This window comes from Mus caroli, unplaced genomic scaffold, assembly GCF_978045245.1.
Source record: "Mus caroli unplaced genomic scaffold, Mus_caroli_1 scaffold_20, whole genome shotgun sequence".
Taxonomy (NCBI): domain Eukaryota; kingdom Metazoa; phylum Chordata; class Mammalia; order Rodentia; family Muridae; genus Mus; species Mus caroli.
The window spans coordinates 17601727-17620823 of record NW_028227275.1 but is presented as its reverse complement, the minus strand read 5'-3'; the positions used below and the strand labels follow the sequence as shown (position 1 = coordinate 17620823).

Here is a 19097-nt window from a genome sequence, read left to right as displayed (position 1 = left end):
TGTATGAGGGTGTGTGTGTATGTATGTATGAGGGTGTGTGTGTGTGTATTTGTGTTTGTTTAAGGCATGGTCTCACCAAGAAGTCCAGACTGCCTCACAGCAATCTTCCCACTTCAACTTCCTAGTGAAGTGCTAGGGTTACAGGACTGCACCATCAAACCCGGTCTGGTCTTTCCTTTTTGAGCTAGGGTCTCACATAGCTTACACTGACCTCAACCTTGCTTAGTAGTAGAGGATGACTCAGACTTCTGATCCTCTCTCTGTCTATGTCTGCAGGGATCACAGGCAAGCACCGCCACGCTCAGGCTTAAGAGTTGTTTTTTGTTTGTTTGTTTGCTTGTTTTTGCTTTTCTGTTATTTTAAAATGTGGTGCCGGGGCGGAGGGTGTGTGTTGAACACAGGGTTTCATGATCTGTGCCAGGAAAACGCTCTACCAGCTGGTCTATAGCCCCAGCCCTACATTTGCCTGTATACCTTTTTCTCAGGTGGTTCTAGTGTCCCAGATTAAGTGTGACACTAAAGCATCGTGGTGGTTGACCAGAGTTCTGTCATCCTTGCTCTGACCTTTGTCTACTTTGTCTTTCCCTTCTGCTACTCTGACAGCTGGGTTGCCATCTTACATTGTCCTTTCTCCTTGAACTGTACATATTCCTGTCTGTCCTGGAACTCACTATGGACGATAGGCTGACCTCGAACTAACAGAGATCCACCCACCTTTACCGCCAAGTGTAGGATTCCAAGACTCCAGTCAGCTTCTTTTTTGTTTGCTCTTTTTCTAACTAAGGCCCAGCTGCAGAGCGCTGAGTGGAGTGTGTTCCTCTGCACCTGTCACCCAACCTTCAGCCTGTCATTGCTATGATACCTTGTCAGAGATATACAAGCCCAGTCCCTTTCACTACTAAAGCTGCTTTCCTCTTCTGAGAGCTTCGATTCTCTGCCAAATGCAGTGACAGTGACTGTCACTGGTTACAGCCAGCTTTGAATAAGATTGTCCCTATTGCTCTCCTCTTGGTCTTCATCCCCGTCCAGGTGTTCATTTATGTCCTGTGTTGGCGGCGTTTTATAAGGGATGGTGTGACTTAGCTTTGGGGATGTGTAACAGCGGATAATCCTGCTCTCAAGGATACGGAGTTAGTGGGGCAGACAGGCACATGGTTGTAAATCAAGGGGTAACTGAAACAGAAGGTGTCTATAAAAAGATGTGGGGTTGGGTAAGATTTTTGGAGGAAGACACCCTTAAGCCAAAGGTAAGACATGATCAGGAGCTGATAAAGTAAGTGAGAAGAGCAGAATGTACAAAACCCATCAGATCCAAACATTCAAGGGTACACATGTCGGAGCTTAACCAAGAGGTGAGGAGACCCAGTAGGTGCACCGTGGACAGTAATGAAAGGGACAGGTTGTAAAAACTTTAGATTTTCTGCCATTCAAGAGACCTCATGCAAAATGAGATACGGGGCTGGTGTAAGCAAGTGTCAAGGGACGGTTTCTTTTGTGTTACCATAGGGCCCAGGAGGACAATAATACAAGTGTTCATGATGTGCACCCAGTAGACAACCAACGTTGAAGAAATGGACACGAGCGCTTTGATGCAAACATCGCCGTCTCACAGTGTTTCAATCATGGGAGATGACAGTGATCCTGGGATATCAGTTTGTGGGCAAAAGGGACGCCAATGAGGGAAGAAAGTATGAGCAAGGGGTGCGTAGCTGTGGTGAGCATTCGGAGACCTACCCACAGGAACGGTGGAAGCTGCAGCGGTGAAGGCCACCGCAAGGAGCTGGCCTTGCAGCAGTCTGTGGCCTCTCCCGTGCGGGCTGCGGGTCCCAGCCCGCCCTCCAGGCGGAGCCTGGGTGCGACGACTTTTCCATTGGCCACGGCCCGGAGTCCAGGGGCGGGCATTCGTGGCCAGGCACCTTTGGGGATTGGCGTCGTTGTGAACAGACGCTCAGTTTGTGACCGCCGCGGCTTCGCCGGTGTCTCCGGCTGCGCGCAGGGCGGGCCTCTCCGGGTCCCCTGCAGTCATTGGTTCGGTGCGGTTTCCTTGGGGACGTGGCGCCGCCGGCGGCCGGGCCTCCTTCCGGCTGTGTTGGGAGCCACTGGGAACGGCTGAGGACCAGGACCAGGCCGGGCTGTGCAGAGGGACGAGCGGGCCTCGGGATTCCCGTGAGTGGGATTGCGGGAGAGCTGCGGGACGGATAGGGACGAGGAGAGAAAGCGGGGTCCCCTGGCCCTACCACCGGGGGTGGCGTGCTCCGTGAACACTGAGCCTGTCCACAGGAAAGCCCCGCGTTCGGGATGCACGGTAGGATCCTCTGGGCCCGTGGGAGGAGAGAGAAGCGACACGGAGTGAGGGTCAGTACAGTGGGAAGGAAACGTGCAGTCGCTGCGGGGATCAGGCCCTTTGGGCACTGCCTGAAAGCCAGCCAACCCTTTCCAGGCTGCAGGTTTAGGAGATGCCTGGGACTAGGAGGCCACCCTCTCAGAGCAAAAGGAAACGGAGGTGACAGACGTCGAGATCACTGAAGGGAACCCATGGCTAGGTAAGCTTTGCACTCATTATATCTGTCAAGGGGCTCAGTGGAGGGTGGTAGCAGGGGCGGGGGGAAGGGGGGCGGCGCCGGGAGGCTAGGTGAGGTTTGCCCTGAGGCTGCGCCCAAACTTTGCATCCTGGTCAGGTGTATGCAAAGATGTCAAAGCTGCATTCTTTGGAAAGGCCAGTCGAATCATTTCCAGCCCATAACCTGGGGTCTTGAGAGTAGCAGTGGTTGTATCTGAAAGGTGGTTGAGTTAAGGCCAAAAACTCAGTTTTGACTGTGTATCTGTTAAAACTAATTTTAAGAAAAGGTCTCCTTGTGTCTATAATTTGCTAAAGCATTTTTTAAAAAATCAGTTAAATAACTTGTGTAACTATCTGGTTTCTTGACAGCATGGCTAGTGGTCATGCTGCAGCTTCTCTGATTAGCCAGTGTTAGGAAGTGCCCCCCCCCCGCCCCCCTCCCTTTGATCTTTCCACCAACAGTAGATTACTCAAGCGTAAAGTTTGGAGACAGCACACCATGTCTTTCTAAACTGCATGATGGAAAGAAACACTATGAACAATACAGGTGCTTGTCTTTCATTTGCAACTTAAAAAAAAAAACAAAAAAACATTTAGACTTCTCTTGACCTGGGATTTTTGCCTTCAGGGTGTTCATCTAGTTTTAAAAACAGTTTTAAAGCGGTAATTTATGGCGAGTTTTTAGGACTTAACAAATGTTTGTCTCATTCCAGGATCAGTTTTTCCTACCTCTGCCCAGCCTCCTGGTACTTCACTGTGCCTACAGTGAGCCCGTTTCTCCGTCAGCGGGTGGCATTCCTGGGACTCTTCTTTATACCCTGTCTCCTTTTACTTCTTTTAATCATGGATCTACGACACTGGGCCACTTCGTTACCACGGGACAGGCAGTATGAGAGGTAAGTCAGCTTTTGATCACTTTGCTCAGATTGGTATTGAAGTTACAACCTTACGTCTGCAGTTCAGGGGACTGACCCGGGGTCTTGCACATGCTCGGTAAGCCTCATGTCACTAAGTTATGTCCTCACACACTTTAAACGTTTAATGGTTGAGACAGGGTTCTCCCTAAATTTCCCTGGCCCAGAACGACCTCGAATTCACTCTGTAGGCTCATCTTGAACTTGGATGCTGTCAGTGTGCGGCTCACCCTCTCGACTGGTGGGATTGTAGTCTGCGGCACCAGACTTGGCTGGTTTTCTTTTCTTTATTTTTAAATAAACTCTTTCACCCGCTGCCTTTGACTCCTGAGCTATATATTTTTATTAGTAAAATTGCATGCCATTCCTTACGTAAGGAAAGTCCTAAGTCCCATTTTGGCTGTCTGCAGTTTTAGTTCAAGAATGCTGACACTGTATTTCAGCCGTGAAAGATAGCTTTCTGTTTTCTCGTCTGGGTGGACTGAGGCTTACTGGGTCATACACGTTTAGGATCGTTGTGCTCTTTTGGTGACTCGACTTCTCTGTCTTTGTTAAATGGGTCTCTTTATCCTTGATTCTACTCTTTGCTCTGAAATCGACCAGCCTGATATTAGTCTATATCTCAGCTGTCTTCTGAATTGTGTTAATGTGATTCTTTTCAGTACTTTTAAGTATGTCTTTAAAAAAATACTATTTTTATTTGCACGTGTGTGTCCCGTGTGCATTTATGTGCACCACGTGCCTAAAGAGGACAGCAGGTGTTGGATCCCCTGGAACTGGCATTATGGGTGGTTGTGAGATACCATGTGGGTGCTGGGAACCAAACCTGGGTCCTCTGGAAGAGCAGTCAGTTCTTTTACCTATACAGTACTGTGTGTGTGTGTGTGTGTGTGTGTGTGTGTGGTGGGCTTTTTGTAGATAGTGAGTTTGGCCTTGCTTTTTTTATCCATTCTGGCTGTGTGGGTGATCACCACATTTATGTTTTGTCTGTTATGTTTAGACCTCTCTCTCTCTCTCTCTCTCTCTCTCTCTCTCTGTGTGTGTCTTATATTTGCCCATCCTCCTTCCCCTTTGTCCTTTCTTTGGAATTGAGTACGGTTTTTATGATTCTATTTTGTCCTCTTTGTTGGATTAATCAGATATAATTTAATTCCTCTTAATGGCCGCCTTGGGGTTTATAGTGCATAGCTTTATAACAATGGCTTGTACTTCAGGTGATGCGTTGTAACCATCTGACAGCAGGAAACCTTCTGTCTGCCTTTCCCAGCAGTCTTTGAGCTATTGTCAGACATTTTACTTCTACAAATGGTGTAAGTTCAATAACATGTTGTTATTACCTTAAACAGTCCATTGTCTTTTCAAGGTTTTTTTTTTTTTTCAAGAATTAAAAAAAACAAACAAACAACTTATGTGTTTACCCATATGTTCATCCGTGCATCTCCCATTATATTCCTGTTGCCTTTTAAAAAAACCTTTTCCCCATTCCTAGTAGGGTGAGTCTAGAGGGGGTGAATTCTTTCATATTTTATCTTTTATTTTTGACAAAGTCCTTACTTGGCTTTCATTTTGGAAAAAAAAAATCCATGGTTAAAGAACTCATGTGCAGATTGTTTTTGTCTTGTGGGCTTACATTCTTTCTGAGAAGTCTGCCGCTGAGTGTCTCCCGTGTGCACGAGTCTCCTTTCCTCCTAGAGCTTTCGAGATGTTCTCCTAGTGATCTGAAGCAGTATGACTGGGCCGTGCTTTGTGAGAGTTTTCTCTGTGATTAGTGTCTCTCACTCAGGAGCAGTCATGTGTGGAGAGCTTGCTCTGCACCACGCTGAGGTACAAAGGTGACCGTTAACGTGACCCTTGGATTTGTAGATCTGTAAGGTTAAGAGTTTTAAAACCAAATTTAGACAGTTTTTGACCATCGTCTTCTCATCAATTTTTCTGTTCTCCTTTGGGGACTCTGGCTACATGTGCATTGAGCCTGGACGCTTCCCCCAAGCTAACTGGTGATGTGGGTTTTTTTTCTCTCTCTCTGTGTTTTATTCTGGATATTTTATTTCTGTTTATTTATTTATTTATTTATTTATTTATTTAATTTTTTAATAGAGTCTCATTAGATAGCCCTGGGCAGTCTCGGATTCTCTATGTAGCTCCAGCTACATAGAAATCTGTCTGCCTCTGCTTCCCAAGTGCTGGGCCTAAAGGTGTGTGCCACCATGCCTGGCTCATTTAATATGCCTTCCTTAATGTTTCATGTACTCTTAATTCTGCCCAGGGAAAGCAGAATATCCTTTTTTTCACAGAAAAATTTTCTGAGTTATTTCCTGTGCTTTCAAAGCCCCACCAACTGCACGAGAAGGTTTGTATTCCTTTCTAGGAAAATCTTGTTTTTCTGAGGGCCTGTATTCTTTTATAGGAAACTCATGTTTTTATATTTTTATATGAATTTCTGTTGAGGCTACAGGATTAAATGATGTTATAGTGTATTCATCATTTTCAACATGGCTTTCTTTCTTTCTTTTTTTCTTTCTTTCTCCCTTCTTCCTTTTTTCCTTTCTTTTGAATTGCTTCTTAGACATGTATCAGGGGACTTTGGACTCCAAGTAATAACTCAGATCGACTTAAATAATAATAAGTACAAAAAACCCCTTTTTTGTACTTATTATTATTTAATGGATGTCCCTGTACTTCCCCATCTTGCTTACAGGGTCAGCTTATTTAATGGTTGTAAAGTTGCAGCCAATAGCATTCAGGGCCACAGGTATCCTCATTCAGGTCCCATCAGGAGAGAAGCAGGCACTGCGTGGCCCTTTCATAGTAAGGATGGAGGTGAACCTTGCCAGAATCCTCTAGCAACACGAGCATTGCAGCTTTTTGTGGTCAGAATTGTGACCAATGCCTGTTCTACTTTTCATCGGTTCTGTCCCCAGAATTTCTCATCTCGTATTTTATGTTGTCGTTAAGAATCACGTTGAAAGCCATGATGTGCGGGCTCTGCTTGTCTGTTCAACCTTCCTTCCGCAAGAGCTCTCGTTCACTTGTAGTTTAGAGTCTTCCTTTCCGGGAGAGAATATATTGTTTGCGGCACTACAGTAGTCACACAGAAAAAAGAAATTTGTCAATTAAAACCACAGGTTTTACATCTCAGTCTGCAAGCTGAGTTTCTTTGCTGCTTAATGGGGTTTTCTTGGCAGACCTTAGCACGGCTTTCTATTGGCAGACTGCATTACCTGAGTCGGCTCCATATGGATTAGCTCACATGGTCAGGGCGAACTGTCAGAGGATGAGTGGTGAGCTGGACGCTAGAGGGGTAGATCAGGGTCTGGCTGGTTAGAGGTGAGCTGGGTGGTGGGTGGACAGGTACACTAGGATCTGGCTGGTTATGATGTTGGATCAGGGGTGGGGATAGGAGCGGGAGGCAGGGATGGATGGAACTGTTCCAGATTTCAACGTAAGGGTAGAGAAAAGGCTTAGAAGGTTTCAAAGGGAGTTGTGTTAGGATTTGCTCTTCTAAAAAGCTCGGCAGTGGTGGTGCACACCTTTGGTCCCAGCACTTGGGAGGCTGAGCGGGTAGATCTTTGAGTTCCAGGCCAGCCTGCTCCACAAAGTGAGTTCCAAGGCAGGCAGGGCTCTACTGAGAAACCCCGTCTTGAAAGACAAGCAAGCAAGCAAGCAAGCAAGCAAGCAAGCAAACAAACACGCTCACGTCGATGGCCTTGTGGAGAATGAATTGGAAGGAAAGATGAAAGCAGAGAGACTTACTTGGGCGGAGAGAGGGGTAGGTAGCCTGAAGTTGGATGACAGCAGCACAGATAAAGCAGAGTAAAGCCCCAAGTGGACGGAAGGAGGTATAGTGACCCACGGTGTCCGAAGCAACCAGATCCTATATCTAACTACTTGTTAGGTTGGTTTAATTGAAATGAGATCGCTGTGGAACCGTGGAGGACACACACTGGGCCCTGAAAGGACATTACTATAAGTCCTAACACCCTGAACCGACCCGCTCAAGCGATCAGCAGCCTCGTACCCCAGAGCTTATTGTTGTTTAATGGACAGCCGTGTACACACTGCCGCTAACAGCTGTGTGCTATAAATTCCTCTTTGTGGCAGCCTCCACGAGGCATCTAGGGGTCGAACATTCTCTGAGAACTTGCCATGGGTTCATAGGATTGTATTAGACACGGGGGCGGGGGGGGGGGGTACAAAGATGAACAGAACGTGGCTCCTGAACACAGAGTTCATAGCCTCATTAGACGGCAGAGCCTAGTGAGTAATTGAGATAAGTCCTTTAGAATCAGGGACAGAGTTAATCATAAATGAATCATAAGAGAGCCATGAGTAAGGAACCAGATGTGCTCCTGTAAGTTCATGTTCTAAAAGTGCATGCACATTGTGATAAGATAGGACCTTTCCTACTGCTTGCTTTTCTTCTTCCTTGTTCTCGTCCTCCTCTTCCTCTCCTGTCTCCATGTCTGTCTTCCTCTCCCTCCTTTTCTCTCCCTCCTCCTTGTCTTCCTTTCCCTCCTCCTCTTTCTCTCCATCCTCCTTGTCTTCCTCTCCCTCTTCCTTGTGTTCTTCTCCCCCCTTCTCTTCCTCCTCTTCTCCCTCCTCCTTGTCTTCTTCCTCCTTTCTCTCCTCTTCCTCCTCCTCTCCCTCCTCCTTGTCTTCCTCTCCCTCCTCCTCTTTCTCTCCATCCTCCTTGTCTTCCTCTCCCTCTTCCTTGTGTTCTTCTCCCCCCTCCTCTTCCTCCTCTTCTCCCTCCTCCTTGTCTTCTTCCTCCTTTCTCTCCTCTTCCTCCTCCTCTCCCTCCTCCTCTCCCTCCTCCTTGTCTTCCTTTCCCTCCTCCTCTTTCTCTCTATCCTCCTTGTCTTCCTCTCCCTCTTCCTTGTGTTCTTCCCCCCCTCCTCTTCCTCCTCTTCTCCCTCCTCCTTGTCTTCTTCCTCCTTTCTCTCCTCTTCCTCCTCCTCTCCCTCCTCCTCCTCTCTCATCTTACTGCCTTGTTTTTGCTTTTGCTTGCTCTATAGGCAAGGTTGACCTGAAAGTCACGGTATTCCACCAGCCACTCCTTTCCTTTGCCAGTGTTTTAATTAGCATGGCTCTCACTTGTCACACAAAACCAAAGATCAGAATGATGGCCACTGTGGGTTCAGGCTGTCAATAGACGCAGGTGCCCTAAATGCAGTGGTAACTGGCATGGGGCAGTGAGGCCAAGGAAGAATTTATTAAAGACAGCTGGAAACCAGGTGTTGTGTGGCATGCTTGTGTTCCAAGCCTAGGGAAGGAAGGCAGACTAGGCTACAGAGTAAGAGCCTGACTCAGAAATACTGGGAAAAAATACACTGAATAATACAAAATTTCTGCAGTATCTATCATGGTAAACAGTTCTTTCTATTTCCTTAAAACTTTTATTATACAGTCTGACCATTTAGTTAATGGTGATCTTGAATAATTGCTTTTAGCCTTTGTATCTTTAAATCACTAAGGGACTTGTAATAAATGGAGGTGATAAGGTCTCTCTGAAGCGCAGAGGCTTCCAATATGCAGCCTAGTTGAGAACACTCATTATGGTTCCTTGGGGTGGTCTTGTGGTTTTAGGGTTAATTAGCCCTAATCCTTTGTTATGTGGGTCATCTTGGGGTAGTGTCTTAATTAGTTCTACAATCCAGTTTATTTCAGTGCATAAAGTGGGAGTGAAAATTATTCCTTTTCCCTTTTTTTCCCTTTTTTTCCCTCTCCTCTCCTCTCCCCTCCCCTCCCTCTCTTCCTTCCTTCTTTTGTTTCTTTTTCTTTTGGACTCTTGTGCCGGGCAGTGGTGGTGCACACCTTTAATCCCAGCACTTGGGAGGCAGAGACAGGTGGATTTCTGAGTTCAAGGCCAGCCTGGTCTATAGAGTGAGTTCCAGGACAGCCAGGATTACACAGAGAAACTCTGTCTCGAAAAACCAAACCAAAAAAAAAAAAAAAAAAAAAAAAAGACAGGGATTCTCTGTATAGCCCTGGCTATCCAAGAATTTGCTCTGTAGACCAGGCTGGCCTCAAACTCACAGATCCACCTGCTTCTGCCTCCTAAGTATGGGGATCAAAGGTGTGCATCACCATTTCCAGGCTGTGAAAATGTTTGCCTTAGGAATAAAGCATTTAGTTGCCTATCACCCCAACACTTGAGAGGTAGGGGTGCTGAGACCCTGCCATGGAAAAACATAGCCAGCAGCAAATAAAGAAATAAAAGAGTCTAGGCCACCCAACATAACGATTATGCAAATTCTAGCCCGAGTATAGTATTTGAAGTAATGTTGATTTTTTTTTCTGTTCTTAAATTACTGTCTCTGCCCTGAAGTATATTCTGCAGATGATGAGCAATGTTGTCACCATTAAAAGTTGTGTCTTTTCTTCCTTTCTTTCCTTCCTCCTTTTCCTCCCTCCCTCCCTCTTCCTCTCTCATTCTTTCTTTCTTCCCTGTGACAGCAGTGGCTGCTTGACTACTAGGGAGCACTAGCTAATGTCAGAATGACAGATCAGGAAACAGGGAATCACAGGAAAGCTTTAGCAATGGTTCTGAAAATTTTAAGGAAAGTCCTTCTACTTGTGACTGTTTCCATTACACACAGATATAATATAGTCTTATGCTTCCTACTTAAGTTATCCCTAAGTCACACGGTGAAATTTGAAGCAGTGTTCTATGGTGTTCCACAGATGGCACCGTGCTGCTGGGGACAGAACACAGGTGTCCCCACAGGAGCAAATGTGGAGACCTTTGCTCGGGAGAGTGTGTGCCAGGGAACACTGCCCGCAGTCCTTCTGTGGTCTCAGGAACAAAAGCTTAAGCTTACAGTGGTCTTTCTGCATCTCTACGCTTCCTAATACTTAATTGTTTTCTGTTAGAAACAATTTCTAATGTTGTACCATTTCTAAGGTAATATAACTGAAAACATTAGAAGCTCCTGTGTGGATTTTCTGTAGGCAATTTAAAAATCTGAGGGTCGAGCCGGGCGTGGTGGCGCACGCCTTTAATCCCAGCACTCGGGAGGCAGAGGCAGGTGGATTTCTGAGTTCGAGGCCAGCCTGGTCTACAGAGTGAGTGCCAGGACAGCCAGGGCTACACAGAGAAACCCTGTCTCGAAAAACCAAAAAAAAAAAAAAAAGGTAAAAAAAAAAAATCTGAGGGTCTTTCTTTTTTTAAAAGATTTATTATTTATTTATTTATTACACCGTAGCTGTCTTCAGACACTCCAGAAGAGGGTGTCAGATCTCATTACAGATGGTTGTGAGCCACCATGTGGTTGCTGGGATTTGAACTCAGGACCTTCAGAAGAGCTATAAGAGTTTGAAAGAGTTCTTTCCTGGTAAAGCTGGAGGTGTCTTCACATGCATTCATTTGCTTTATCTTAATGGCATTCAGTCCACTTACAAGCAGGGGTTTAAGTTATAAATGCTCTTGTCTGCTTTGGCTAATCTTGTTAAGAGGCAAGCAATAACCTTTCAAACTGTTTTTCTGGGCATGTATTGAGGCCATTCATGCACACCTACTGCATCGCTGCACTATATTTGGTTTTGAGTTATGAGCAGTGTCATAAAATACGACGGCATTCAGCAAAGAGCTGCTAGGTCCGTACTGATGGATGCCCCATTTATTGATTTGTTGGCACATCGCTAAGTTCTGTTTGAACTCTGAAAGTGCTATAATTGATGTTGATCAAGTGAGCCAGGTAACCATTTGGTCAGCTATAGCTGTAGTGATGTTAGTATTTTCAGGATAATGGCCGTGAGAAGCCCTTCTGTCATGTCAACTTGAGGGGATGTATTTAGTGGGTAACTCTCATCGACTCAGCCATGAGAGAAAAATCACGTCATAGAGAGAAGGAGGTGGGGAGAGGAGAGGGTGGAGGGAGAAGGAGGGTCTGAGCTATTTGAGAGATGGGGAAGGTGAGAGAGGTGTGGGTGGAGACTTGGCTCTTCCTTGGCTGAAGGCTTCCAAAGCTTTTAGTCATATTCTCTTAGGCTTTAGGTCCTTTCTAGACATTGATTTTTGTGGCACCAACAAAGGAGAAAGGTCCAGTGCTGCAAGTCACTCACTGTGCTGGCCAAGGCTGGGCCTGCACACGTAAATGAGAACATTCCAGAAGGGACTGTGGGTCTGTGGGAGGGTAGAGACTGCTCGGTGGTTGGAAAGTGTGAGGAGGAGGAGGAGGGGGAGGAGGGAGAGGAGGAGGAGGAGGAGAATTCACGAGTGACTCCAGCATTCTAGAAGTGATGCTTCTGCTACTGCCATGGGGGGATGGGGGGCAGGGCAGGCAAGCCCTTCTTCAGTGACTTGTCTGTATGCAAGATAAGAAAATGGAGATGTCTGCTGCCTGCAGTGCTTGTTCAGAGACTCCCCTAAGGATCAGAAGATGAACGCCACCTGGTCCTTCCTTTCAGCTCTGTGGTCCAAAGCCAGCTGATGGTTTCCTTTTTGCCGTTCCTCTCGTGATGAAATCTAAAGGAAGAGCAAGCTAAGTTGAGCTGCAACAGAATTAGACTCATGAAAGTGCTCGTTTCAGCAAGAATCAGAAAGGATAACAGGACACTCCACAAAGTCATTGAAACTGCTTTAAGAGGCCAGTTGATTCTGAGGATAGCGGAAGAAAGACATGGAAGAATCGTGAACAGGCGGACAGCTCCACGCTGTGGGCTTCAGGAACAGTGAATCCCGCAGGAGCTCATCTTAGGCACAGGCATAAGGATCCCTGACAGTGGCAGGTGCTGCAGACAGGCTGCCTGCTCGTGAGAAGTGGCCTAAGCTAATGGAGAGAAAACATAAGGGTTCAGGCACACTGGTACTTCTGGAGCAGAAGGAAATGGCTTTGCAGTGGCTGGAGGGATGATGCCATGGCTACGAGCCTGTACTGTTCTTGTGGAGAACTTAAGTGTGGTTCCCAGCACCAGTGCCCCTCCAGGTGGTCCACAGCTACCTGTAAAGTGCGCGCACACACACACACACACGCACATGTACGCATGCACACGTGAGCATGCACAGGTACACAACTTTTTCAAAAAAGAAGGTTGGTGTGTTGTTGTAAGCCTTTATAATCTCAGCACTCAGGAGGCAGAGGCAGATGGATCTCTGTGAGTTTGAGGCCAACATGGTCTACATATTCCCAGTGAGTTAAAGCTACTTGGTGAGACCCTGTAGCAATGATGGATGAGTGGATGGATGGATGGATGATGGAAGGACAGGTGGATGGACAGACAGACAGATCGATAGATCGAAAGGAAAGGCTTTTGACATTATTGTCAGTAATATCAGAGCTAGCATAGATGCACAGGGGTTTCTGAGAAACCAGACTGAGCATGTAGCTCCATGATTAGCCATGTATAAAGCCCTAGGTTTGAACCCTAGTACTGCATTAACCAGATGTAGTGATATATATATATATATATATATATATGCAGGCAGGAAGGTAGGCAGGCAGGCAAGCAAGCAAGCAGGCGGGCAGGCAGGCAGGGAAACCATGCCGAAGATGATGAGAAAGAATAAGTAGAAAAGAGGGTGAGAGGTTGAATGCTTAGGAGAAAAAAAGGTTTCATTACAGCAGTGGTTCTCCAAGTGTGAGTCTTTTCTGAGAGGGGTGAATTCAAAACTGTCGTCATACTGAGATATTCTCTCCCCTTGTCGCTGTCGTAAGCCACATAGCATTTACCATCGTAAGCATTTTTAAGCGTACAGTTGAGTGGTGGTCGGGGTATTTATGTTATTACAGAACAGATCTCCAGAACTCTGTCATCTTACAAGTCTGCGACTCTCTACCCATCAGGTCACACTCCTCCCTATTCCTCCTGCCAGCCAGTGGTCGCCAGCTGGTCCCCTTTTTTTCTATGACTTTGACTTCTTTACACACCTCATGCGAGTGTAATGAATAGCGCATTTATCTTTTGTGACTAGCTTATTTCTCTTGGCATGGTGTCCAGAGGCAGCATGTAATGAGATCTTCTTCCTTGGTAGAGCTTGAATAGCATTTCTTTGTATGTACAGACCACGTCTTATTAATCTGTTCGCCCATTGCTGGATGTCTGGGTCATTGTTCTTCGCCCTTTCCAACAAGTTGACATCCGCCTGGGTGATGATGTAAGAGGATGTACAGTTGGCGATGGCTTCACACAGATCAATATAGCAATACTAGACTGTACTTGTAGTTACGGCCTGCTGCTTTGTGATTACAGTTGTAGTGGGGCAGGGGACTGCTTATTATTTGATGAGATGAGAAGTAGTCATTCAACACTCCTGCACACCAACACTGTCGTGGGGGAGAATCCTTGGGTAGTTGAGCTGTGACCTAAATCTAGCTGCTTTTATCCTGGAACGCTATTTTTTCCCTGAAGAAAGGACGGTGATAAAAACTGTAGTTTTCAGACTTAGGTATTGCATAGATATTTTATGTATTTTTAAAGATTCTATCTTACAGCCAGGTATGGTGGCCAATGCCTTTAATCTCAGCATTCAGGAGGCAGAGGTAGGTGGATCTCTGTGAGTTCAAAATCAACCTGGTATACATTGCAAATTCTAGGCCAGCCAGAGCTACATAGTGAGACTCTGTCTCAAAAAAGGGAGGGAATATGGGTAGAGAAATGGCTCAGGGGTTAAGAGCCGTGGTTGCTCTTGCAGAGGACACAAGTACCCACATGGCAGCTCACAAAAGGCCTGTGACTTCAGTTCCAAGGTACCCAGTGCCCTCTTCTGGGGTCCATGTGCAACAGCCCTGCATGTGGTGCACACACACACACACACACACACACACACACACACACGCTCATACATATGTGTAAGAATGCAGACACAAATTAATACACATATCTTAAAAATGAAAAAAAAGTGGCACACAAAAGTTTAAACCTTGGGCCTTGTACGTGCCAGGCCAGCAGCCTACCATGAAATTACGCTCTTCACCTGCAGACCTTTTCTTGAAACTGAGTGAGATAAACCTGTTACCTCCAAAGAAAACAGATGTCAAGGCTTAAGTGGACAAAATTTGAGCTTCTAAGTGGGAATTAGAATTTAGTTCATCTTTGCAACTGTGAGTTTGACCTTTCCCAGTATCTTAAAGATTTTTATGAGAGACATTGGTGCTGATATTAGTGAATTTTTTAAACCATAAAATAAAATGTGTCAACTTTAGGAAGATTTGAATTAAACCATTGAGTCAAATTTCTTTTCCAATAATGATGTTAAAGAATCATGCCTTCTTACAAAAAGCCATCTTTTTGTAGTGTTAAAATAAACAAATAGATTTTACTGTAACAGAATATAAGTTTTTTTGAGTAGGGTTTTTGTGTTGTCTTTGTTTAGTTTGTTTTTGTTTCTGTTTTGTTTTGAGACAAGATTTTACCATGTAGCTTTGGCTGGCCCGGAGCTCACTATGTAGACCAGGCCTTGAACTCACAAAGATCTACCTGCCTCTGTCTCTAGAGCATTAGGATTAAAGACCTGAGCCACCATGCCTGGCCTGTTAGTTTTTGTTTGTTTGTTTGTTTGTTGTTGTTGTTTTGTCATCTTGACACAGGCTAGATTCTTCTGGAAAGATGGAAACCTAAATTGAGAAAATGTCTCCCTAAGATTGGTCAGTTGACCAGTCTCTGGGGCATTATTGGGTTTAATGATCAATGACAGAGGACTCAGACCTCTGTGAGTGGTGCCCCCTTTTGGCAGGTGGCCCTGGGTGGTGTTAGACATCCAGCTGAACAAACCAGGAGGAGCAAGCCAGGAAGCAGCACTCCTTCATGGCCTCTGCTTCATCTCCTGCCTCTAGGTTCTTACCTTGAGTTCCTTCTCTGACATCTCCCAGTGATGAAATACACCCTTTCCTGCCCAAAGTGCTTTGGTTAGCCTGTTTATCACAGCAGTAGGATCCCTAATGAAGATAGTTTTAGATTCCAATTGTAGCAAATCTCAAAGAAACTCTACTTGTTTCAAGTTACAGTGTTGAAACAGCGTCTGCAGCGTTCTGAAGGTCTGTCAAAACTACTTCATGGTCTGAGGATGTAACCCTGTGTCTAGTGCGTGTGAATCCTTAGGCTCAATCAGGTGTTTTGGTTAGTCAACCAATTAAATAAATAAAAAAAGAAAAGAAAGACAGTCTTTTTCCTTTTGCAAGTCTGTAAGTCTAGATTATCACACAACTAACGCCATGTCTGTAGCACACCAAATACCAAAGCAAACATGAGATGTTAATCAAGGCACAAAAGACATTTGTGAAATTATGAAATAATACCACTCTTTCTATTTCTTGTTTCAGAAAGTGTAGTATAGGTGTGTGTGTGTGTGCATATATATATATATATGTGTGTGTGTGTGTGTGTCTGTGTATTCTTGTGTGTGTGTAACATAAAAATATAAATATGTGGTGTTAGAATGAATTTATTGTTGTTAACTCCATGAATTAACATTTAATATTTAAACATTTGATGGGTCTGGTGGCACATGCCTTTAATGCTGGCACTCGAAGGCAGAGGCAAGTAACCCTTAGTGCTTTCAAGGCAAGCTTGTCTATATAACTTGCTCCAGGCCAACCAAGGCTACATAGTGAAAACCTGTCTCAAAAACCAAAACCACACAAACGAAACCATCTTTTACTTTATTCTATATTATACCAAGATTACGTAGATAATAACCCAAGTACACAAAAGCTTGGCTCATCGGATGTGTAAGATGTTGGTGAAGACTCAGGGCAACTGAAGTGAGCGCTGGTTCTCTTCATGGACCTGACTCGTTTTATTTTTTCCTTCTTAGGTATTTGGCTCGGGTAGGAGACCTGGAAGCCACCAACACGGAAGACCCAAATCTGAATTATGGACTCGTGGTGGACTGTGGTAGCAGTGGCTCCCGGATTTTCGTTTACTTCTGGCCAAGGCATAATGGGAACCCCCATGACTTGCTGGACATCAAACAGATGAGAGACCGGAACAGCCAGCCTGTGGTTAAGAAAATAAAGCCAGGTACTCGTCAGAAGGAGTTTCGTTGTTAATCGTTTACCTGGTCTGGCCTCAGAAGGGGAGGGAGGGAGGAAGCTCCCCTTGTCTTTGTGAGGATCTGGTCAGCGAGAGGAATCCAGAATTTGTTGTCATCCTGCTTCTTTCAAAAGCATAAATGTAGGTCCTTCCACAGGATCTGTTTTGTTTGTTTGTTTTTGTGTGAGACAGGGTTTCTCTGTGTAGCCCTGGCTGTCCTGGAATTCGCTTTGTAGTCCAGGTTGACTGCAAACTCAGAGATCCACCTGCCTCTGCCTCCAGAGGGCTGGGATTAAAGGATTGCACCCCCCCACCCCCAGCCTGTATATGTGTGTCTATATACATACATACATATTTATACATACATACATATGTCTCTATATATTTTCTGTTATTGTTTTGTTTTGTATTGTTTTACTTAAGGGATCTCTGCAATGGCAGACACTCCAGAACATGCTAGCGATTACCTTCGACCTCTGCTGAGCTTCGCTGCTGCTCACGTGCCCGTGAAGAAGCACAGGGAGACGCCCCTTTACATCCTCTGCACAGCAGGCATGAGACTGCTCCCTGAGAGGTGAGATTCAGGACTTTCCCAGGACTTAGGGAAGCGAATCCCCTGCAGCCAGGATGGAGGCGGGTGGAGGCTCGGCACACAGAGTTCACAGGGGGCAAAAGCAGCGTGCTCAGAAGCAGGGGAGAGCCATCTCTGTACCCAGTGACAGCTCGGTCAGACAGTCACATCTTTATGTCATTTGCCACTTTGGGATCAGTGTCTATCTGAGATGACAAAGGGGTTCCAGTTGGTTGTGGGTGTGGTTGCAGTTGGGAGTGGCGGCAGTGATGACTGGGTCATGAAGCAGGTATGGAGAGACCATGTTTGCACAAGAGCTGTAGGAGGCTCACCTTGGGGAGACTGGAGCAGCAATGCAGCCTTCTCTCTCTTTCTCTCCCTCCCTGCATCCTGTGATGACTGCTGAGCCTCTCCTCTTCCTGCTGCACATACGTCAGTCTCTGTTCCTTTAGATAGCTTTTCCAGCCCCAACCAGTGAGGGCTCGTCCACCCGAACCAAAATCAGCCTGATATCTTGACACCCAATCCTTCTTCTTACAGAAGAGTGCAAGAGGGACTTAGGTCAGACACCTCCTTGTTTGTAGCTTTTCCTCTCTGACGCCTCCTGGATCCCAGCATGTTAATGGTGGACCTGGTGTGAAAGTGAACTTGTAGATTCTTGGTGTTTTTTCATAATAATATTTTATTGTGAGAGCACACTGCCTTATACTCTGATCACTATAACATGTACCCCAAAGAAACTAGTTTAAAGTGAAAGATGTATTCAGAGCCCCAGTTCTCATCTGGAGCTAACTGGACTATTTACGGGCCTGCAGTGAGGCAGATACCATGGCAGGGACCACTGGGGTCGGGGTGTGGGGCAGAGTGGCTTATCTTGTGGACACAAGGATGGAGAGCCAGAGAAAGAAGGCCCTGCAACGAGAAAACCCCCAAGGATGTGCCTCAGTGAGCTGCTTCCTCCTGTTAGCCCTCACCTCCAAAGGTTTCTGCCACTTCTGTCATAATACCAGCATATTACCACTCCATCGACACACATTTAAACTTTCTCTCTTGGTATTTCTTAAATACCAATATTTCTACAAAAAAACTCCAAGCTGTTGGCGGAAGGGCCTCAATCTGGGTGCACCAGGCAATTTAATGCCCCATAGTTCGTTGCTCATTGGACTTCTTGCATCCTTTGTGGACTGTGAGTGACCTGCTCCCAGGCTTACTCTGAGAGGCAGACTATTTACATAGTCCTTGTTCCCATGAGAGGCCTTCTAGCTCTCTATAAAATGTCATTTTGATGTTACAAGTCACACTTTAAATGTTAAGCTATAACCTTTACATCATTAATGAAGTCCTAAAAGGTCACCGGGACAAAAATACCCTGTCCATTCTGCTTCCCATCCTTTTCATTTTGTTTCATTTTGCCTTTTCTTTTGTGCATCGCTATGTAATTTCTACATAGCTATAATCATCCTATAAATCACACTATTTATTTTACACAGGATCTCACTATAGCCTGAAGTTTATAGAGATCCACTTGCCTCTGCCACTTGAGTGCTGAGATCAAAGTCATGTGCCACCACATCCAAGACAGAGCTTTATGTAGTCCGGTCTGGTTTCTAACTCACTGTGTGGCTGAGGGTGACTTTGAGCTCTTTCTGCCTCCACCTTCCAAGTGCTGGGCTTAGTGGCAGGTGTGCTCTGCCATGCTTCGCTGGTCTAATGTGACGCTAGGGCTGAGCCGAGGGCTCTGTTCACACTCGGTCAGCACTGTGCTAGCTGAGCTTCATCTGCTACTCCTTCAGTTTTTCACTTTTAGATTTATTATTTTATGTGTATGAATGTTCTGCCTACACATAGGTATGCATACCACGTGTGTGCCTTGTGCCCAAGTTGTTCAGAAGAGGGCATCAGATCCTTTGGGACTGGAGTTACAAATGGTCGTGGGCTACCATGTAAGTGCTGGGAACTGAACTCAGGTCCTCTGCGAGAGTGACAAGTACTCTTAATCCTGGAGCCAACTTGCCAGCTCCAGCATTTTTGTATTTTGAAGTCAGTAGTCTATACGTTCTTTAAGATGTTTTGAAACCCT

The 19097-nt window shown here is 45.6% G+C and overlaps 1 protein-coding gene across 2 annotated transcripts in view; it reads left to right on the top strand.

The window, feature by feature from the left end:
- The first annotated feature begins 2012 nt into the window (after positions 1-2012).
- Entpd7 (ectonucleoside triphosphate diphosphohydrolase 7) overlaps positions 2013-19097 on the top strand; it is a 44533-nt gene continuing 27448 nt past the window's right edge. The window contains exons 1-5 of one of the 2 annotated variants that reach the window (XM_085834159.1): positions 2013-2166; positions 2441-2543; positions 3274-3456; positions 16229-16434; positions 16870-17020. In XM_085834159.1, the coding sequence (XP_085690285.1) occupies positions 2536-2543; positions 3274-3456; positions 16229-16434; positions 16870-17020 (548 nt within the window). In that variant the 5' untranslated portion in view covers positions 2013-2166; positions 2441-2535. The remainder of the gene's footprint in view (positions 2167-2440; positions 2544-3273; positions 3457-16228; positions 16435-16869; positions 17021-19097) is intronic. The other variant, XM_021151868.2, reaches the window with a different exon arrangement.